The sequence below is a fragment of the Pleurodeles waltl genome, chromosome 6 (assembly GCF_031143425.1).
Source record: "Pleurodeles waltl isolate 20211129_DDA chromosome 6, aPleWal1.hap1.20221129, whole genome shotgun sequence".
NCBI classification, from domain to species: Eukaryota; Metazoa; Chordata; class Amphibia; order Caudata; family Salamandridae; genus Pleurodeles; species Pleurodeles waltl.
In genome coordinates this window covers 1,067,203,718-1,067,226,195 of record NC_090445.1, presented here as the reverse complement: position 1 = coordinate 1,067,226,195, position 22,478 = coordinate 1,067,203,718, and the positions used below count along the sequence as shown (strand labels likewise).

The 22,478-nt window shown below is 45.0% G+C and overlaps 1 protein-coding gene across 7 annotated transcripts in view; it reads right to left on the bottom strand.

The window, feature by feature from the left end:
- Positions 1-22,478, bottom strand: part of HSPG2 (heparan sulfate proteoglycan 2) — a 933,800-nt gene that overhangs the window by 33,955 nt on the left and 877,367 nt on the right. For all 7 annotated transcript variants that reach the window (XM_069240056.1, XM_069240057.1, XM_069240060.1 and 4 more), the window contains 3 exons: positions 18,818-18,940; positions 15,446-15,502; positions 12,665-12,740 (listed from right to left, as the gene is read on the bottom strand). In XM_069240056.1, the coding sequence (XP_069096157.1) occupies positions 12,665-12,740; positions 15,446-15,502; positions 18,818-18,940 (256 nt within the window). The remainder of the gene's footprint in view (positions 1-12,664; positions 12,741-15,445; positions 15,503-18,817; positions 18,941-22,478) is intronic.

Genomic DNA, 22,478 nt, shown 5'->3' with positions numbered 1-22,478 from the left:
GGTTTATGATTCCATGCACTCTGGGGGCTGCTTAGAGGATCGCCAGCATTGCTCCTACCAGTCTTCTGGGGTTTGCCTGGGAGCCCGTGCTGCTGCCACCCCACAGACAGGTTTCTGCCCTCCTGCTGTTTAGCCTGCTCAAGCAGAGTTAGGCAGAACAAATGATTTCCTTTGAGAGAGGAAGGCAACACCCTCTCCCTCTGGAAATAGGTGTTACGTGTGGGTGGTGCCCAGAGCTCCTGATAGGTGTCACCTTTTAGGGCTATTAAGGGTCTCCCTCGAGGGTGGGTCTTCAGATTTGACGTGCAAGATTCCAGCAGGACTCCTCTACATTGTTTACTTCATCTTCTGGCCACTGGGACTGCAACTGGACCCTCCATGAACCGACAATCTGCAACTCCAGTGATGTTTCCGCTTTGTGGCATTGTTTCTTTGACTCATGCCAGCAACTGCCACATTTCCCTTGCTGTGCATCCACTGAGGGCGACGAGTCTTCAGTCTGCACAAGAAGCAAGAAGGAATCACTCCTCTGCATCTGCAGACACCAACTGCAATGGGGGCGGCACCCTCGTCTTTCGATTCTCCTCACTGCTGAGGGTCACCTGGGACTCACCTCCATGGGTTGAGTTACCCTGGACCTTGCTGGTCCCCAGCAGCTCTACAACTATTCATCTGTGACTTTTGCCTTTGCCAAGGCTTCTTGGTTGTTTTCCAACACCACTGACTGACTGCAACTCTTCTTCCATCGTGGGACATTGCCTGCATCACTTCTGGAACTCTTCTCTTGCTCCAGTGCTGCACAGCTGACTTTGTCTCCACCGTCGACCTGGTCCAGCATCTCCAAAAGGGTGGGTACTGGCTCCTACTCAAACCAGATACTCCAACTCGAACTGGACTTGGTTCCCTTCTTTTGTAGGTCCTCTTCTATCAGGATCAACCTTTGGCTTCTTCCAGTCTTGCTTGGGTCTTGCACAGTCCTTTTTTAAAATTTTACCTGTGGGTTTGGGGAAAAACTAGGTACTTACCTCTTCTCTCCTGGTCGCTGGGGAGAGGGGGGGCACCCTCGTACTTACTTTTTGGGGTTCCTAGTTCCGCCAGCTCCCCTCCACAGATTCCACTTCCTTGGGTGGGGGACTGCCTCTTGCATTCCACTTACTTAGTATATGGTTTGGTCTCCCCCAAGGGCCTTCACTATTTTCTATTGTTTTACTATTTGCAATTGCTTTCTATGGTAATCACTGACTTTTAATGTGTTTATAATAGTGTCTTTACTCAGCTCCTAGTGGAGTATTGCCTTTACAGTATTTTAGTATTTGTGTTACCCTGTTAAAGTGCCTTTATTTTGTAACACTGTGTGGTTCTTTCATGTGTGTAAGTGCTGTGTGACTATAGTGGTATTGCATAAGCTTTGCATGACTCCTAGATAAGTCTTGGCTGCTCATCCACAGCTACCTCTAGAGAGCCATGGTTTCCAAGACACTGTCTACACCTTACTAAAAGGGGACACCACAACATGGTATAAGGTGATAACATCATAGGTGCTCACCACACACCAGGTCGGCTTCCTACATCTCCTATCAGCAACTGCTTGGCAAAGTACAGCCCGGGCCTCTTCCGAGACCCGTGGCAGCACTTGTGCAACCGTAAGCAACAGCGTGTAGGAATAACAGCCCAAAAGACATGCCATCTTCACGGACTGCAATGCCAGGCTGGCAGAAGAAAAACATCTTCTTAAGTGTGTCCAGTCTTTTGGATTCTCTATCCGGGGGTGCGAAAGGGAATGCATCCTGGGAAGTGGAGGCTTGGATAACCAAACTCTCAGGGGTAGGGTGTTGTGTTAAGAAACCTGGGTCACCCGGTGCAGGGTGATGACAGAGGCCAATAGTCCTATTCACAGGTGCACATGTGCTGGGTTCGGACCAGGGATCCAGAAGGACATCTGTAAGGGAAGCAGTGTCTCAGAGGATGAAGCCCCAGGCTAAAGCACCTCTGTCGAGAGGTTAGTCCTGATTTCCACAGATGGCAGCTCAAGGTCCAGGCTGCTCTCCGCACCACCTTTGAATATGAAGCACCATTCTCCATAGCCACAATAGGGGAGAGAGCATACAAGTATCTGCAGATGTATCCGGTCCACTGGCTTCACCCAGGCCCACACGCCAGCCCATGGGTTCTTGGAGCTGGTATTCTCAAGGGTCCAGCGGCCCCTCCCTTCCTCACCATAAACCAGCCCATAATATTAAGGCTCAGAATTCGTCATAGGGGGCAAGGCCCCTGACGGTACTGGAGTCAGCGTCATATGACACCCACCCAACTCTGTGCTGGAGTCAGCAATGAGGATGGGGCCAGCACCGTCCAGGGGAACGGGAGTTGCTGGGGGCGTTGATGGCAAAACTGGTGGAGAGGAAGATCGAAATGGTACAACCAGCACCAGTTCAGATCTAGGAATGGATCTATGGGTGCCCCTCTGAGCTAAGGCCGAATCTGCTGGCGCAGAACCGGTAGGAGCCCAAAGGCACACCAGCAGAGTTGGACTGCCCAAAAATGAGGTGCACAGCCTCAAAGTTATTTTAGCTAGTCAAGCGACAACACTCCCTCTCCCTTGTCTTGCTGGTCAATGGACAAGGTGAAGTCAAAGAAGGTTTGGCCTTCTTCAACTTCTTATGTCTTGACTGACCCGAACGTCAGAGGGCTTGCAGTGGGGCGAAGAAGATGGAAGGGCTCTGTGACCAATCTCGAGACCTATCACTCGACCAAGATCAGGACTTGCGAGGAGCCAGGCACCGGGCCGCCTTCCGCATAAGGGAACACCTCTTTAAAGCCTTCGGACTTTAGGTCGTGCTCCAGACACCAAAGACACACAAGGTGCGGATCTGTCACCAACATCGCCCGATGACAGGACCACCAGGGCTTCAACCCAGTCTTCCTGCTGGGGTTGCGCCTATATAGGACCTGCAACATGATATATGGCCCGCATGACACTGAAGATGGACACGGAACCAATCAATGCCCCATAATGGGATGCAGGGGTACTGTTCAAGAAAAATCTCAGTATTCAGAATGATGCCTGGAGAAACTCAAAATGTAAGGAATCTGCAACAAGAAGTCTCTTTCAGATAGAAGATTCTACACCTTGTGAATATCCCCTGCTGTAGGAAACCAGGCTTTCTGCAGGTTGTCCGCCCACTTTTGGCTCCCACCTGAACTGCTAGATGCTGGTTTTCGACATGGACAGTGCACTGAAGCCTGTTAACCAGGCTCCAGTGCCAGTGTTCTTTTCCCTGGAAACGAAATACTCAACTGCAAAGCAATTGACACACTTTAGCACCCCTGTAAGTCCTAAGTCAATGGTACCCCTAGTACTTACGGCATGGGTACTAAGGAGGGTCCCTAAGGGCTTCAGAATGTATTATGCCACCTTAAGGGACACCCCCCATACAAATTACATGCAGACTGTCACTGCAGTTTGCTTTATTTGATACAACCCATGAATGAAAACATGACATGGCACATTTGTGTGCCATGCCAAACTCATTGTATATAATATGTGTAAGTCACCTCTACTACAGGCCTTGAGGCCCTAAGGCAAGGTGTATTATATTTTATATGAGGACATATCTGCATGAGCCAAAATGCCCCTGTGAGGTTTAGTTTGATTACTAGTTATCACAAGTGAATAGGGTAGTCATTTCAAAGTATTGACTAGGCTATGGTCAGTCATTACGTGTTTCCCAGCTACATAATGGCTTCAACTGATGCTTGGTATCAAACACCTCGTCTTCAGGAATCCATACTGATGCCAGCATTGGATTTGATATGACATGCACCCAGAGGGCACCTTAGAGGTGCCCCGTGAAAACCTACTAGTCCTCTAGTGTGCTGGCGGACTGTTATCGAACAGCCTACCACCAGACATATTTCTGACCCTCTGGAGGCGAGAGCCTGCACTCTGAGGCCAGAAACAATCCCTGCTCTGGATGAAGGTGTTATCGCCTCCTCCAGTAGGATTGCTAGCAAATCAACAAACCAAGGCAAGAGGCTTCAACGTCTCTGCTGCCTTTGATATGCAGTCCTGGCTTCCCCTAGACCTGGAGAATGTCATGCCCTGCCCTGAGGCAGATTTGGTCCCAGTACAGGTGGGAAATTAACTATGCAAGTAGGTGTTTTGCATTACCAGGCTAGTCACACCCCTAAGGTGAGCTTCTTGATGTGGTTCACAAAGGAAGGATTCCACCATCTTGTTTTTGGTGGAACTAGAAACTCTGGGACAGGGTTATGCCCACTCCCCACAGAAAGTGGTCATATAGGGAATGTGAACACCCAGGGGTAGGTAGCCCATTGGCTAAAACCTTAACTCCTCTAAACACCCCAAAATTGAATATTTAGGTGGCCTCCTAACACCAGGAACTTGGATTTACTTGGCTACAAAAAGAAGATGGAAAACGAAGAGTGAAGACACAAGAACTGTGCACTGGCTGAGGGCTTGGCGCAAAACCCTCCTTGTCTGCTCCTGTTTTGACACCTGCAAAGACCCGACTCATCCTACAGCTGTGCATCCCAAGAGCCTTGGAGAACTGCAAGCACTTCGCCCCCCAGTCAGCATCTCCCTTGGAGCGGAGAAGCCACTTCTCTGCACCAGCAGGTACCAAACCCGAATGTCCAATTCTCAGTTTTGCTGGCTATCGGGTCCAGCGAGGAAGCATCTCACCAGGAAGAGGATCCAGGGTATCCAGGATTGCAGCCCCGTCGATCTAGCCTGTCTTCGAGATGCTGAGCCTGCCCGGAGCATCCCTACAGCAATACTGCAATGAGAGTACCCTAGTAAGTTGCAAGCACCAAGGCTTGTTTAGTGTCCAGCCCAGATACCGATGCCGCCAAGACCGACCTACTGACAAGGGACATCAGGGTCACCAAGGCCAGCACTCAGAGAGGCCCCGCTGTCTTATTTTCCCCCTGTCTCCAGGTCAACCATAAGAAGTGAGAGCCTTAAACACCAGGGAACATTTGGACAAAATACCTCTGCACCTGAGCCCTCCAGTCCGCGCCCAAAAGAACTGATGGTGTCTCTGTGGAGTTGATACCCTCAAGAACTGAGCCCCCACATCCGTGATTTCAACCGGACTAGTCTCCCAGTCTCCACTTGCAGCCCTTTTCTTCCAGGTACTGCTGCCATTGACTTTAAAGCGTAGTGTCCGAGGCTACCACCACTAGGAGCACTCTATACCCAGACACACCAAAGCAAGTAACCCAAATATGCTGGTGTTTCTAAGGACTTTGGCCCCTACTTACCTTAAGTCCAGAAGAACGGTCCTGTAAGTCGATTGCAAGGGACCCTGTGCAGTGTACGTTTTCCCTCAAGAATAACATTACTGTGTTTGAAGCTTATGCCTCAAATCTGACAGCTGTATTTTCTAAGTGTTGAAATATCGCTAACTCAAAAAGTACACACCTGATCTTGATGTCTATGTTATTTTTCTAAATTGGTCTTGAATTTCTTCTTGAGTGTGTGCCTCATTTATTCACTCTGTGTGTTCAACAAATGCTTAGCACTACCATCTTATAAGCCTAAACAAGCTCACCCTAACTATCACAAAAGAGCAGATTTAGGATTATTACTTTAACCACTGGCAGTCAATAAGTGTTGCCTGTACTATCTGCATAGTGTATCCCTACATTGGTACACTGCATAGCCAGCTTCCTAAACATGCAAACTAATAAAGCAGTGCTCCAGCACGCAGATAGGTGATGCAGTACAACTTCGCACAATGTTTTTCCACTCCAGAAGTGACAAACAGAGTCGTATACAATCACCATCTATGTGTGCTGACATCAGTTTCTTTAGGAAGCTTGTCTACATCCTCAGACACGGAGCCGCCCATAAGCAGACTCAAAGGACCAGTGTGCAGATTCCTAAAATAGAATCTTTTCGGACTCTTAAGGAGGCAGAGAGGTAGGATGGCAGTGCGGAATTAGCAGTTAGATAGTATCCACCAGAATAAGCATTACCGAAGGTAACTGGTTATTCTGACAGATGCTTCTAACCAAAGATTCCTCACATTGTCAATAGATAGGAAAATAGTATCTCCTAAAGTGGTGGGACTGTGGAATGGGCAAAAAAACAAAAAAACAAAATGCCCATCCCGATGAACCTGACAGAAGTCCATGTAGCAGCCCGACAGATTTCCACAACAGGCATTCTGCATGCCAATGCAGTGGTAGCAGCCTTAGCTGTGGTTAAATGAGAGCTCAGACCTTCTGGAGACTGCTCCTGAGCCAATACAGAGCAGATCTTCATACAGAGTACTATCCATTGAGATGGTCTGCTTGTGCAGCCCCTCTCCTTTCTTTACCCCAGGGAAATCCATACAGAGCTGATCTCTTACCTGATGTTCATTGGTGCAATCAATATGAAAGCTCAGTGCTCTCTTGGGGTAAAAACAATGGAGCCTCTCCTCCCTCTTTTGTGGGATGAGGCAGAGCAAAGAAGGGAAGGAGAGTAATTGTCTGACATGAAAAGGCATCACTATCTTCAACAGGAATGCATTTCTTAATACCAGTTTGCCTGGAAAAAGGGAGGTTGGACCAAAAGGACTTGAAGTTCACTCACCCAGCATGCTGAAGTTATAGCAACCAGAAAGAAAGTTCTTAAGGTCAAGAGGCCCTATTAATATGATGTGTTGCCTCTAAAGGGGTACACATGAGGAAAGTGAGAATGAAATGTAAGTCCCACTGTGCCAATCACTAAAGACTTTGGCTGAAACATATTGCAAATCCATCACAACAGGTGATTTTAATAAGAATGGCTGACCCAGCAAATGTAAAAAGGCATAGAGGGCCAAGTTATAGCCGTTAACAGGGTCCACTGCAAGTCCTTGCTGGGCCAAAGCTGAAACAAACAACAAGGCAGTGGACGCTTTGGCAATGGGTCCACATGACTGGTGCCGTACCAAGCCACCAACTGATCCGAGCGCCTGGTATACACTGATTTCATGAAAGAGAGCTTACACCGGTCAGGATGATATCAATGACTTAAGAAGCGAGTTGAAAGCAGATCAACTGCTGCCACTCAATCTCCACACTTCAAGGTACTGGTTGCAATAGCCTGTGTGCAAGACCTTCCCTGTTGATATGACAGAAGATCATCCAAAGCAGCCTGATTGGAGGTCAGATGCTCAAGTCCTAAAGTTCTGGTACCACACTCTCCTGACCTAATCTGGTGCCACTTTGATGACTTTGACCTGGTTGTTGTTCTTCAGAACTTGAGATAGGACAGTCGGCAGTGGGAAACCATACATCAGGCCCATGCTTCAACCTTTGAGGAAGGAGGAACCTATGAGGAAGGTCCCAAGGCGGCTCTCTCAGAGAGAGCCTCCTTGGGACCTCAAGCGTGCACTGCTGGAAGACACTCTGTCTCACCTCCTGATATAACTGCCATTTCCAGTCCACTAGGTGTCATCCATTAGTTAATCGTCCCTGGCATTTAAAGAACTGCCAGGTGGTGTAAGATTAGGAAAATGTTCTGATGATTCAGCCAGTACCACGGTGATTGGTACATGATCCAGAACCCCACTGTGCCCTGCTTCTTGTAGTTCCATATAAAAGTGTTTTTGTCCATGAGAACCTGCACCAGCCTCCCTTGGATGGTTGGCAGGAAGGCCTTGAACATCAAGTAAATCACCTGCAACTCGAGCAAAATGATGTGGAGACAGGTCTCTGGCAGAGTTCTCTCATGTCTGCATCTCCCAGATGTCCTCCCCAATCCAGTAATAATGCTTCTGCCACCTCTGGGTGGGGTAGGGAGATGGATCCGAGGCTAGCGCAACTATGGTACGTGTAGGAGGCTGGCTATTGAAATGATATATTAAAATGAGATATATCGTGCAAGGACTCCAGGGGTTCCCTTACTAGTGAAGAGGGGCTTGCTCTAGGCAATCCCAAGGTGCTCTTTTGGGGGTAGTGTGGCCGAGCAACCTTAGGTTTATCAGAGAGGAGTGTTAGGCATCTGCAAATACACACACAGTCATTAAATGAGACTCCCGACTTAAGGAGATCCACACACACGTACAAAAATAACAAGTATCTCTATTTATGTTTAGGCACCAGAATCAATATAATTAGGTAAGTACGTTTTGCAAGAAACATCTTTACAGTTGTGAAAAGTTGACAGTGCAATTTTTGAAAAGCTGCAATGTTATCCTATGGAGAGAAACACAAGTACTGCATTCGGGTATAGTACAGCGGCTTACAGGACCAATCTCCTGGACTTAAGGTAATTGGTGGGCAGGGGATCAGGACCACACCAACAGGTTAACCGGGGGCCACCGGGACGGCTGGGTGCAGAGGTGTAGGATGGTGTTGGGTGCCCAATGTTACTCAATGGGGATCGGTCCGGTCAAGAAGATGCTGCAGGATCCAGTCGGGTGGGAACCAACAAGTGGGTTCCAATCTTGAGATGTCCAGGGACGGAGGGACACCTCGGGTCCTCTCCTCCATGGGTCAGGGGCAAAGGTGCAGTGGTGGGTTTTATTTACTGGGAGCACTCGCGGTTGAGGGGGACTGTGGGCAAATGCTACAGGCAGCTTCGCTGAGTCCCCAGGTGGGCTAGTCCAAGATGGGCTTTGTCTCTGGAGGGTTGGTGGACCACGTTGGCACTGTTGGTCTACTTCAACTCGAGCTAGGCGGCACGGGTGCAGTGGTGCTCTCAGGTATTGGGTTTTCTGTGGTCCGGAGTACTTGCAGTTCTCGTGGGGTGCGTGCAATATTCAGGGAAGCAGCTCCTCTGCTCCACGAGAGTTCCTGGGTCTTTGTTGAAGGCAGGCAGGCCTACCAGACTTTTGGAGGTACAGCAGCTTGCAGGACAAGTCAACTTTGCACAAATCATCAGGAACAGAAGACAGGGTGGCAGAGCTGGGGTCAAGTCAGGTGCTTCTTCCCCATGCTTTCCTTTTGCGGCTGCTGGGTGTCATCCTTCCTAGTCAGCAGGAATCTGATTTCCTGGTGCCAGGGCCTCTCCTAAATACTGAATTTAGGGAAGTACAGGGCTACTTACCCCTGGGGTCACTGCACCCCCTATATGACACTTCCAGTGGGAAGTGGGAAGTGGGCATGACCCTGTCCCAGAGTTCCTAAAACTGACAACACCAAGATGCAGGTTTCTAAATGCTGTCCCCATATCAGACAGCTCACTTTATGGGTGGGACTGGCCTGAGGGGTGGACACTACTTTCTGAATACTAAATGTCCAGCCTGTCTCAATGCCTAATGGGCACTGGGTGGGTGGGTGTAGTTCAGAATCTCTCCTTTGAGTGAAGTCAGATATGCATACGAAGGGCAGTGGGCATCTTTGAAGCCCCTTGCCTTGGAATGTAGATTCACAGTTCATCCTGTAGGATAGGATGTGTAAGCCCCTCTCCCAGAGCAGGCTTTGTTTATGACTTCCTGAGAGCAAAGGCTCTCACCCTTGGGGGAAGGGGTCAGACTAGTGTCTGGTGGTGGCAGGCTGGCTAAAACTGGTCAGCTCATGCACAGCTAGATAGTAGGTTTTCAGGGGGCAACTCTAAGGTGCCCTCTCTGGGAATTTATTAATACATTCATCACTGGCTTCAGTGAAAGTTTATTAATACGAGATGTTCAATACCAAACATCCCTATTTTCAGTGAAGCCATCATGTAGCTAGGGGAACTTGTACAGACTAGTGTCCAGCACGTGCTTAAAATGGCTCCCCTGTTCCCTCACTATGTCTAAGAATTGACAAAGACATAGAAGGGGCATATTTGCTCATGCAGATATGCCCTCACATGCAATATAATGCATCCTGCCTTAGGGCTGGAAAGACTGCTGTAGGGGTGACTTACATATATTGCATGCAGTGACAGGGGACATGGCACACAGGTGGTGTGCTATGTTTTCACTTTTAGCTGCACCAAGACACGCAGTTTACAATGGCAGTCTATGTGTGTCAGGTAAGGGGTCCTTGAGGGTGGCACAATACATGCTGCAGCCCTAGAGAACCCTATTTGGTACCCATGTCCTATGCACCAAGGGGTACCATTTACTAGAGTCTTACAGGGGAACCAAAGGTATTGTAAATTGGGGAATAATTGAACAGTTTCAGGGAAAGAGATCTAGCACTGGGGTCCTAGTTACCAGGAACCCAGTGCACTTTGGTCAAAATTGTATCGAATACCAGGCACAGAGTGGGGGTGACCATGTCAAAAAGGGGCACCTTCCTACAGTAAGCAGCCACCAATGCAGATCTTCTGCAGTCTCCTCCAAAACCTTAATGGAATCTGAGAAGATCACCTGGTGATTGGCCCAATGAAACATCAGACCCCATTGCAGGGCTTGCACATGGCATCTGGCAAGGTCTTTAAGTAAAATGCTCTAGACCATTAGGCCAAGAAGCCTCAGAGCCATTCGAAAGGAGACCCAGGACAAAGGATGAAACATCAGGATCATTGTCCAAATGTGCTGGACTCAGTCCAAAGGAAAGGTCCGATAGTACAGCATATCCAGCATGGTGCCAATAAAGAAAGCCTCTATGTAAGACTTTGGTGTGAGTTGGGCAGGTTGATTGAAAACCCGAGTGATGTCAGCATTCATGTTGATGGTGCAAGCCTGCCTTCAACAAGTAGGGAAGATTGGTATAGTCAACAGCCAAAGATGTGCTACGACCACTGACTTCACTTTCTTGACCACCTGAGAACCATTGGTAAAGCCAAAAAATGATGGCAAAGTTGAAGTGTCCATGGCTCACCTTGTACAAAGGGTAGCACCTGTGAGCTTACTGGATAGGGATGTGAAAATAGTCATCATGGAGGTCCAACACCACTGTTCAGACCGAGTGATCTCGGGCAAACAGAACCTGGGCCAGCATGAGCATCTTGAATTTGTCCTTTAGCAGGAAGGTGTTGAGAGGATGAAGATTCAAAATAGGATGAAGGCCTTCGTTGGCACAAGGAAGTAGTGGGAATAATGTACAGTGCCCACTGGCTCCTTTGGCCAAAAGCGTCTGCACTTCCTGGGACAAAAGGACAGATGGTCTTCAGAAAGCTGCTTTGATGTAGGTGGCAGGTGCAACTGGCTGGATAAGTTAAATGACTGTTGAAGGGCCTGTCCATTAGTGACGCCTGGACATCCCCAGAGAAGTTTGTAGATGTCATGGATGATCATCCATGCATGGCACTGGAACACCACACTTGTCCCAACAGCTCTTCCTAGACAATCAAAGGAGTCTACTCCTGAGCAGATGATTAACTTAGCTGAATCCTGACCATACTTAATGGTTTCGGCCAAGACAGCCTGAGACTGCCAGAAAGTCCTCAGCAACCATGACCCATAGTGCATGGGTGTAACATCTTAGGAGGCAGCTGGCGTTGACTGACCTCAAGGCAAGCCTTGCCAATGCCTACATTTCCTTGTTAAATGTTTCCACATGCTTGGACTGTCAGGAATAGTTGGAAAGGCGTTAAGGTTCACTCTGCTGGTGAATGCCTGCACCGTTAAACTCTCAGGAGTTGGATGCTGTGATATAAAAATCAGGGTAACACGGAGTTGACCTATAGCAGCATGTGTTCTGGCAATTGACCAGATGGCCAGAACATGGTTTTGCCCATGTGCCTAAGCGCACATCAGTGAGAGCTTCAGCGAAGTGTTGAAAAGGTTCTGGCGGTGCCTGGCCAGGCTAAAGGACCTCAATCAGAATTCTTTTTTTTTTTTTTTTTTTAGTGGGTTGGTAGAGGTCAGAGACTTTGGTAGCTCACCAAATAACTGTCACAAAGGATATACTTTCCTCAGTTGCTGGTCCCGGGAAAAACCAACCCAATATCAGGTGAGGTATACAACCTACTGGCATCTTGCAAAATTATGTACAAGCCATACTCATCATAGGGTGGGGTCGAACTCTACCTCATCACCCCAATTGTTGTCTCCATATGGCCGAGACTGGTCAGAGTCCAAAGCCAAACAGCTGGGGCAATGTCTGTATGGGGCTGCGTGGTAATGGTATAGTGTTAGTATTCAATTCCTGTGATTCAGACTGTGCCACGTTGGTATCTGCCTGCAGCTTTGGTTGAGACGAAGTCGGCTCAGAGTCAGATACCACAAAGAGATTGAGGATCCTCCTCTGGCATCGATGCCCAAGGGACTGGTGTAGATTTTAGCACTGGACACAAAGTTGGCACAGATGCTGGTACAGAACCTGAAGTGGGTTCACAGGATGAAGAAAAAGAAATGGTGGTCTGAATCAGAATCCGAAGCATCAGGAAGGAAGAAACTAAGGCCAGTGCTCTCTAGCGGTGTTTACACGCAGCTACGCTCATCACTTCTGGACAGGAACAAAGTTGCTCAAGAGTTGCACAACACTACCTAAACGTGAACAGAGGTGCTACTTTTTTGAGCTTCTGGATCAAGAGTGGCAGTTTGGGATATTCGCAAAGCCAGGAATCTGCTGTTATAAGCATCAATCAGATATATAAGAGTATAAACTTACAATGTGAACATTAATGGTAGGCAAGTTATTTTACACAGCAGATGACCAATTGTTTTTGACAATTTTTAAAAAAACTGAACACATTTGTCATAGCAAGTACACCAGAACAATGGGACTCATGAAAACACAGTCAGGATAGTCACATGAGTTCCAATGTATTCTTTGAAACCGCATTTACCTCCTCGGAAACATCTGCCGGGGAAGAGCAATGTATGCATCATCTGAGAAAAAGGATCCATATTGACCTGGAGCATCTGAAAAAAAGAGTTTCACAGGTTTGTCATAGCTGGATAAAGGATTCAGTCACGTTAAAATTCACACCCAGTAAATAGCAAACTGTTTGCATTCAACTGCAGCATCCAAAAAGATAATCTAGGCAGACCACATAATTGTCCATAAGAATAGGAAAGGGAAACTAAACAGAAAAGCCGGAATAACATACTGACAAAGGAAATGAACTCTATATTACACCCAAAGATTACAGGTAAAACTTTAGGGGAGTTTAAGGTAGAAATTATTTATAGGATATGCAAATAATTATTTCAGGGGTTAATGAAAGAAAATAAAAGGCATTAAGAGATGAACAAGGGAAAAAATCTAGACCTCAAGAAGGATAATACAATGATTAGATCATACACTTCAAAGTATAGTTTCTAGGAACTCTATAAAACTAACTTGTACACATTTTGAAGACAATAAAAAATGGCAACAATACAGAAAATGTGAGGAGAAAGAAAAAACAATGACAAAGTAAAACGTGAAAGAATTATAATTGAGACAGAGCAAGACCTTTTGAAATGATGTAGAAAGGGAATATCTGAACATAAGAAAGGAACAGTAGGAAGACAAACAGTATAAAGGCTTGATATAAAGTAGAAGGATCATTAGAAAGAAAAACAAAGTAGATGAAATTAAGCAAATAAGGATAGGTGAACAAAAAGAAGTTGAGAATAGCTGTAGCAGGCACATAAGAAAGGTTGAGAATAAAAAGGTTCAGAATACAGAAAGAACATTAAGGAAAAGGGGACAGTATGGAAGATTCCATGGAAGAAAATACAGAAATGAACAAGAATAAGTAAAGGAGAAAACAATTAAAAGGTGAATAAGAAAACAAAAGGTTCACTGATAGTAAATCACTGCAAGATGTGGCTGTATGTGCTGGAAAAGAGAAAGAAAGCAAAGAAAGGAGGTATGAAATAGGGAAAAAAATACATTTATGATAAAACATTACAAAGTCCTTATATGATAAGAAATAATCTGACAATACTTATACTATATTAACGCAGAAGCAAGCAAAGAGAAAGAACGCCTGGTGAGAAAGGTAGAGGACATCTAGAGTTATTAAAGAAAAAAAGGGGAATGCTAGCTGGAGACAGCTGATGTAGAGTAGAAATAAATTGGATTCCATTTGTTTCACAATGGCTGGATGTGCACATTTTAAGTATGCAGTATTCGCTACAACTGCTGTTTGGAGGCAATGTCTGCTTTGAGGGATGTTGGAGGAAATAACTAAGTCACTCTGGAAAGGTCAACATTGTACCTCCATTAAGTAGCAACTGTATGTGTCCAACTATGCAACACCATTGCCTTCAGGAGCATAATAAGGGCTGGATAATTCTTGCATTACTTCATTGTCATCCTCCAGCTACTCCATTATTTTATTGTTCCATTCCTGCCCCATCAAAACTCACAATGGGCAGCTCAGTCTAAATTTATTTCCCGAGTGAATGCAGTTCTTATCTGTTATAATCAATGTATTTCATTTATATACAAAGCATGACCCATCTTTCAAATTCACTGCCTATTTTTCTCCATCAAGTGCTCAAAAGCACATTCATGTCAAGTGCTTAGTGGTTCTGGCAGAGGAAGAGTTGCAAGATTTCAAAGGCAAGAGAAATAAGGCAATTGCCACAGAATATGTTAGTCCCCAAATTTGCTGAGACACTTTTTTTGGGAAGATACTTCATCAACTGTGTGTAAAAAAAAAATAAAAAAAATCAAATGGCAAATTAGAATATGTGAGGTAGAAATGTCATGTCATGTGATGAGCTCGACACTGTCTACTTTTGTTGCATGTTCTTTGCACTCTTTGGTTACCGCCAAATAATTGGCAAATGTGGATGTGTGTAGACTTGGTTGATGGAAACCAAATCTGTGTGTAGAGTTCTCCTTGCAGCGATGACCGTTAATTCAGTTTATACTGTGCACCCTCATGCACATTTGTGACACCTGTACAGCACGTAAACTGAAACAACTAGGTACGATTTTTCTCAGCGTAACACACGATCCTCTTCATGGATATATCGATCCGTCAAACACCTTTCTAAAGAATCTGTAGCTACATTTAAATTCTCTTGCTTAGAACGATACACTTCTCTCTCCTTATTTATCTGCCAGTCATTGGCACAAGGATTCCAAATGGCACCATGCCAGGAATATAATCTGTGTGTGAATCTCTGCGCCAGATCTGGCTTTATGTATAGCAGCACTTTGTATATTAGGAGTTCTACGTGTGATCGAATGAGAAAAAGTAAAACTTGAAATGCAACACAAAGCGAAGTTGATTAAAAACCACAAGTGGTAAAAGGTGTCACAGGAGACAGCTACCGTCTGTGCTCATGAACTTCTAATTTTACCTCTAACCCAAAACTACTACTTTTTTCCTACAATTTCTGCCCTCATCCCTCTTCTGTTCTAGCTTTAGTTCCTTAACTATTCTACCATTGAATCGCTTTTTAATCATCCAGTAGCCTATCAAACGTGGTCATTTCTTTATTCACTAAACTTCCATATTCCACTCTCTGAACAACTCGTATTTTGGCTGCTGTATTAATACCTCAGCAAGCCATTATAGGTTGCCACAGATAACCTTTGGGGGCCAACGTGTCAATTAAAAAATCATTCAGGCAAGGGTTTGGTTAATGTAAAGACATTAAAAATAAACATTAGAATACTGTACCATTCCCCCCACTACCCTCTTCGTGCCACTCTGCATCCAGGTACACCGCCGCCGTTCCTGTACAGATGCAAACAGCTTGGTTAACACAATCACAGCAAGGGCCAGAGACCCCTGGTAAGCAAATACGTTATGTGTGCAGCATTTTTTTACATCCTTACATTTATTTTCTCTCTCCTCGTTTGTGGTTCTTTGGACTAGAGTTTAATCGGTTAAATACCTGCAGAGCGCCCTGCTGCACTGAAGAACTGGATTGAGAACTTAAATTGCACAGGCAATTTGTGTCAATATTTCCTCCCCTTACAAAATTGGGTGCCGACTATCAAGGTAAATGCAGGGTGTCAAAATGTGGGTGCCTAATAGCAAGTGGAAGAGATATACTGTCCTATGCTCAATGGTAAGAGATATGATAAACTACTTCTTGGAGAAAGACAGAGTGCCCTAAGCATATATACAAGTTATAAAGGTTCAGTTGAGATCAGTCCAGTATTTCATGGCTGGCAGATAAGGATGTGGTGCACCACTATCAATGGTTAGAAGGGTGATACTAGTCTATGAATGGATGGAGATTCATTGTGGTACTAGTAAGGGCAGGTGATAAAGCATCCTACTGCTGACTGCTACAGAGAGAATACCTTACTAAAGTAGGCCATTATGAGCCATCCTCATCGCAACAGAAAAAGAGAGGTCTCTTGCTTAGAAAGGCAGAGCTATACTTTAGGATCATGAGATCTGCCTGCTGTGGATAACAATAGAGATGCAATACCTTACATACAAGTGCCAGAGTTCAAGAAGGGAGCGTTGCAAATGTGGTATTTTAATAGGGAATACAGCACAGTGGCACCGCTCTATGAAATGCCACAAGCATGATCCATTTGCAAGGGATAAACTGTTCTAGAAAGTTGGTGTAATAGTGAGATGTGATACCTTACACACAAGTTCTACAGGTGTGCTGTACTGATCGAGAAAGCGAGAGATGTGAATGTAATTCTAAAAAGAGGGAAATGGTGTATTAGTATAAATTAATAAAGGCAATTCTAATCCTACCACACGATGGCAGGATTAAGTACAATATGTGAATCTATTGCAGATTCACATTGAAAAAGTGGCATGTCTCAGATGGGGAAACAGTGCTAGTGTACTAGTGAAGATCAGAAAAGTGGGTCCTCCTGTCTTTTATAAGATATGTGGTGCCCACCAAGTGAAGGCCAGAGATGCAGTAGCTGTAGATTTCTTATCCAAGCATTCAAGGTGTTCGCAAACAAAAGGCTGGATGTGTGCCCACATCAAATGGGAAACACTTTAATCTTTCTTGAACCTATAAAAAAATAGTGCCAGGTTTAATCCGCCAGTGTACACAAACCAGGCCAGCTGACACAAAGACTAATACAGAAATTGAGCAACAGGAGATGGCCTCACAACTCAAATCAATTTGACATCTTATCCATTTCTGATGACTGTTGTCAATGAACAAGGAAATCACGTTCTGCGCGATGTCACATACACACGCACTGTTACCACGTTCAAAAGTCATGCAATGTCAGTGCTGGGAGCAGGTCAAAAGGCATCTGATTGTACTACACCTACCAGAACTTTTGGCAACTGACCTCACTGCTTGCAGGTTTTCACATCAAAACAGAAAGGCATGACTAGATTCTACTGCACCTTTTCAGGCATAAGGAAAATCTAACACGCCAGTCACATTAGAGATCTTGTACTCAAAATTAACATCTTGTGAGGCGGAGATAAAAAATTACCAACATTTTAGAAACTTTTGTTTGAATTGAAAATGTTAGTATTTCCAATCTCATAACATCTGAAAATTTGGCATTTTAAACTGACATAACACTCAAGGACTTCAAGTATACCTGCCCCAAAAGAAGCCTGGGAATGACGGAGTATAAGAGGGGCCTAAATATTTTAGGCAACATAGAGAAGTTTAATGAAAGCAAAAGCAGATGATTCCTGAGAAGCAGAATGTATGTACATGGCTGATGGTTTTGGTTTTCCAGGCTTATTTTAATTATTTTAGGTATTAGGGTTTTCCAGTATAAAAGTATACTCATGACTAACAATTACCATTTTAGCTCCTTCAAATGCTATAAATAAATTAAGTTCCTTCATTATACCAGAAGGGCTCTGAACAAGAACACTGCTCTATCTTCTACTCAAGTTTCATTTGCCTTCTTTGCTCTCTCCTTCCTGCTATACATTTACCTAGTCTTAATTCTCCCTCTCCCATTACCGTCTACCATATATTTCTCAAATGTATTTATCACTGAAAATTTACCATGCTTCGAATTGAATCCACCTCCATTTTGAAAACAAAATATTTTATTTTCCACATTTTAACCTATTTTGAGTGTGCTTCCTGTCAGAGCTAGCTAGTCTGCCTAGACTACAGACCTGGTTGGCAAATTCATTCCATTTTGACAAGTCTTGCTGTTCAAAAAAAGATATCTTTCTCCAGTTATACGTCTTGAGAAACCAAATAACCCTGAATACATTAGTGACTCCACTGCTGGGTCTGTGATTGTAATGCAATATGCCAGCAGTAGGAGACGCGCTCTCACTTTTGGGAAAGCAACAGGCATTCTAGTCTCAAGACAAACCTTCGTTACTCACAAAACCCACCTGCAGCTTTACTGGAAATCTTTCTAATCAACAAATGTTTCTTAATCAATAAAAAAAAATGAAACGCACTGTTATCAAGGCCTTCGTGTCCAGAATGTAATATAGGCTTTTTCTGGCTACACATTAGTGTTAACCCGATATTTGTATTTGGTCAGGACACTTGGTCGTAAGTGATTTTAACATGTTTGGCAGCATCTCGAGAGTTTGCACAGCTGTTAATGCAGGTCATGAAATGGAATGTAAAGCTTCTGTCAGGAGTAGGGGATCTCTACTACTAAAGGAATGTTATATGTTACAAAGATTTTAAACATTTGCGGTGTAGCCTGAGAATGCCATTAAACGTAATATCACATAAACTAAAACAAACATTGCATATATGAGTGTCTATCAACGTGATTCAGGTAGGGTGTATCTAGAAAATCAATGTTAAAACTAATTATGACCAGTCACTTGCTCCACCCAAATTAAATCCATTCATGTTCCCAAAGAACGGATATTTAGCCCCTGGTGACACAGGACTACAAAGGCTCCCTAGTTACAGGATGACATTTTGAGCCTGAAAAATGTCACTCTTTCACTATTTGACATTAACAAATTATAACAAGTACCAGCACCCCTTCAGGGCAGCAGAGACAACAGTCAAATCAACAGCTGAATCCACTAAAGGAATGTACAGGCCAGGTAATTTCGCGGGCAGTTCCTTATAGAAACATTGATACATTGACTAGGAGACAACCCTACCTTGTTCACAATGGGTCCCTGTGAAACTAGGAGGGCAAATGCAATGGTGGTCTTCGCATGTTCCACCATTAGAACAATGGCCGCCAGGTAGGCACTGGTTCACCTTAGTTTCGCAGCGATCACCTGCAGTGAAAAACAACCATCAGAGTTCACTGGAAGATTCAGGGTTTAGAGCAACCTAAATAAGACGCATGGCTCATAAAACATCCCAATGAACCATATTTACAATGGAGCGAGCGGAATATTAATCATCTTTCGCACTTCTGCATGGCGCACATACCCACCTGTTAAACGTATCAACCAAAGCTACAACATCCGGCCCCATCAAGCAAAGGAGCATTCCTTGGGGGGCGCCTGTGAGGTCAGTTCATGTTTGGGCTGTTCCTTAGAACTTTGGCTGTTTGGAGGAGACTGCAATGCTTAATTTGTAAATAAAAAGGTGCTGGTGCTCAAAGCCCTCCTTTTAAACACGTGGCTGCTGCAATTAAATGTGTGAACACGGAATACTGAGGTAGCATAGTCCTAAAGCCATCTCGTCTCTCTTTAATCCATTTACAGCCACTCCCTGCACCTTCAGCTCACTACCAGCTTTCTACTTTCTCCCTTTGTGACGCTTTTTTGTTTTTCTCTTCCTCCGTCTTTCCCACGTGTATCTTTTGGTTGCAGCAAATGCATGAGGCAGAAGAATAAGCCCCGGCCCTGAAAAATAAGACCTGGCGCTCAGCACCGGAAACAACAAGCACAAATTAAGCACTGGGAGCCTGCCCAACTGCACTCAAAAAGACACTGGTGCAGTTAATCAAACTGGATTGTGCTAGCTTCCACATGTTCTGGAAGAAGAGGGACTCTAGATGCACCATTGGCTGTTTGCAAACAGGGCTAGGAGATAGAGGGGATTGGGGTGATGTGGGGATTGGGTTTTGGGATTTACGTCTGCTGCCCAACCTAGCACAAAAGAAGCATCGCATCTTAGATTCCTGGGTATAATTTGCCCTGTGGTTGATGAGTCATTGCTAGACAGTTCTACAACTATATTGCTGGAGCCAGCTACTTCACTCCAGATTCCCTTTACTGAGACCAGTTGCCTACAGAGGATTGTTTGTTTTGACTAGGGGATCACAGAGATGTATCCAGAACCTGTATTTGTTGCTGAAAAAGAACCTTGTGCTTGAACCAATGAAACTGGGGCTAGGCTACCTGCTGTTGTTGATAAACTATTCTTGAATGGTGAGTTAATATAGGTTTGCATTGTCGTGAATAAGGTACTGGAGATTTCGCAAAGGATGTAGCATTGTTAAATGTAGAAATAACAGGATAATAATAATGACAATCAGTTGCATTTCCAGTTTTAAAACAAACACCAAGGACTTAAGAACAGTGCAGATCGTCCACTAAATTGTAAAGTTTTTTAAAATGAGATATCAAAGTCCATTAATATTGATAGTCCCCGCCTTGATTACCGCGTACTTGCTGTTGGTCCAAGCACGGATTTAGTGCCTATTTCTGAAACGGTGGTTATAAAGGAGCAGGGGCGTACTCATCCTTCATTACTGATATGGGCTGAGGCGACCCTTACACTTGGGTTGGCCTGATTACTTGAAGTGGTGGTTTCGTGTTTAAGGAATGGGGTTTTCTTGCCCCTGGTTGTTCACTCGGGCCGAGTATGGTTTATGACTGTATAATTGAAAAAGACTTAATAGTCTTGCAGCATATTTGGATATTATAGTGTGTTTGTGACGAGTATGTGGTCATGAGAGATACACAATTGGTAAGAGATATAAGCCTGATTTTACGAGCCCTAATGGAATGGCAGTACAAGAGGCCCATTTGACAAAACTCCATGTTTTCAGAGGGCGAAGGATCATTAAAGAATGGACTTTGGATATTAATGGACTTTGATATCTAATCAAGCCACCACTTAGTGGATGATCTGCGTGTGCCTAAGGCCTTGGTTGTTATAAAACACTACTGGCTTTTTGAAGTTGTAGAGTGGGCATCCTCTCTTTTAACCACCGCACTTACTAGGTGAAATCCAAAAGATAATGTGTACTGTAGAAGTGAGTACCAGATTTCCTAAGTCACCCCTTACCTGCAGTTACATTTCCAGTTTACAGATTTCACACAGAAGCTATAATTCCACCAGAGTGTGCATTGATTAACCTTGAGGTTGTTATAACCGCAGAGCGATCTAAATATACAGGTCACTTTTGAGATATTTACTGTTGATATGTTGTGTTATCAGGACTTGCCGGTTTCTTTATTAAACAGTGATCTGGTTACACAGAGAAAGAGTTCAAGTATATATCTATTTATAGTTATAACTTCATTTAGTGCTTGGAAAAACAGATCACTTAAAACAAAAAAAATCTGGCTGGTAGGAACTCACTGCATTCTGCAGAAAACAGTGATCAGCTGAGTGACAAGGTAGAAGTGGTGGAGTGCTATGTACGAAAGATACTCTTTTTAGCATGGTTACCCCCACTTTTTCCCTGTTGTCAGTGTGCTTAGACTGTTATTCACTGGGATCCTGCTTACCAGGACCCCAGTAATTGTGCTCTCTTCTCTGAATTGGGTTGCCTTGGTGCCCTTTACACCCCGCAATGGACATACTGTGGTACCCCTGTAAGTTCCTAGTATACGGTACTTAGGTACCCAGGGCATTGGTACACTAGGGGTCCCCCATGGGCTGCAGGCTTGTCATTTGCAGTCTGCGTGAAAGCACACTTTCACTGCTGGCCACTACACCAGGTCACTGTAAGTCACCCCTACGGTAGGCCCTTACAACCCTAAGGGCAGGGTGAAGGTCCCTGTGTGTGTGGGCACCGCTGCAAGAGTAGAGGTGCCCCTACGAACTCCAGTTTCAATTCCCTGGACTTTGTAAGTGCGGGGAAGCCATTTTAGCTATGTACTGGCCATAGGTCACTACCTATGGCCCAGGTACATAATGGTAACTGAACCTACACATGTTTGGTATCAAACATGTCTGAATCAAACCCCAATACTGATGCCAGTATTGGTGGCATGATCCCATGCACTCTGGGGGCTACTTAGAGGACCCACCTCCCGTAGTGCTCCTGCCAGTTTTTCCAGGTCTGCGAGCAGCCCACACTGCTCAAGCCCCTCAGATAGGATTCTGCCTTCCTGCTGCTTGACCAGCTCAAGCAGGGGAAGGCAGAACAAAGGATTTCCTATGGGAGAGGGATGCAACCTCCTGTCCCTCAGAAATAGGTGTTACAAGGCTGGGGAACGGTAGCCTCCCCACACCACCGGCTTGCTTTGAAGGGCACATATGAATCCTTCCTTGCATAATCCGATTTGCACCAGTCCAGGGACCCCCAGTCCCTGCTCTGTCATGAAACTACACGAAGGTAAGAGGAGTGACCACTCCCCTGTACATCACCACCCCAGGGGTAGTGTCCAGAGCTCCTCCAGGTGGCCACTTGATTTTATCAAATTAAAATCAAGATGGGCAGATGCCCCTGGGAGCATCTGAATTGTCAGGTCAGGCAGGTGAGGTCAGTGATCCCCTCTGATAGGTGGTCACCTTGCAAAGTGACCAAGCCCCTTCTTGGGCTATTTAGGGACTCTCTTGCAGATGGGTCCCCAAATTCGGTGTGCAAGACTCCACCAGGACTCCTCTGCAATGACCTCTTCTGCTCCT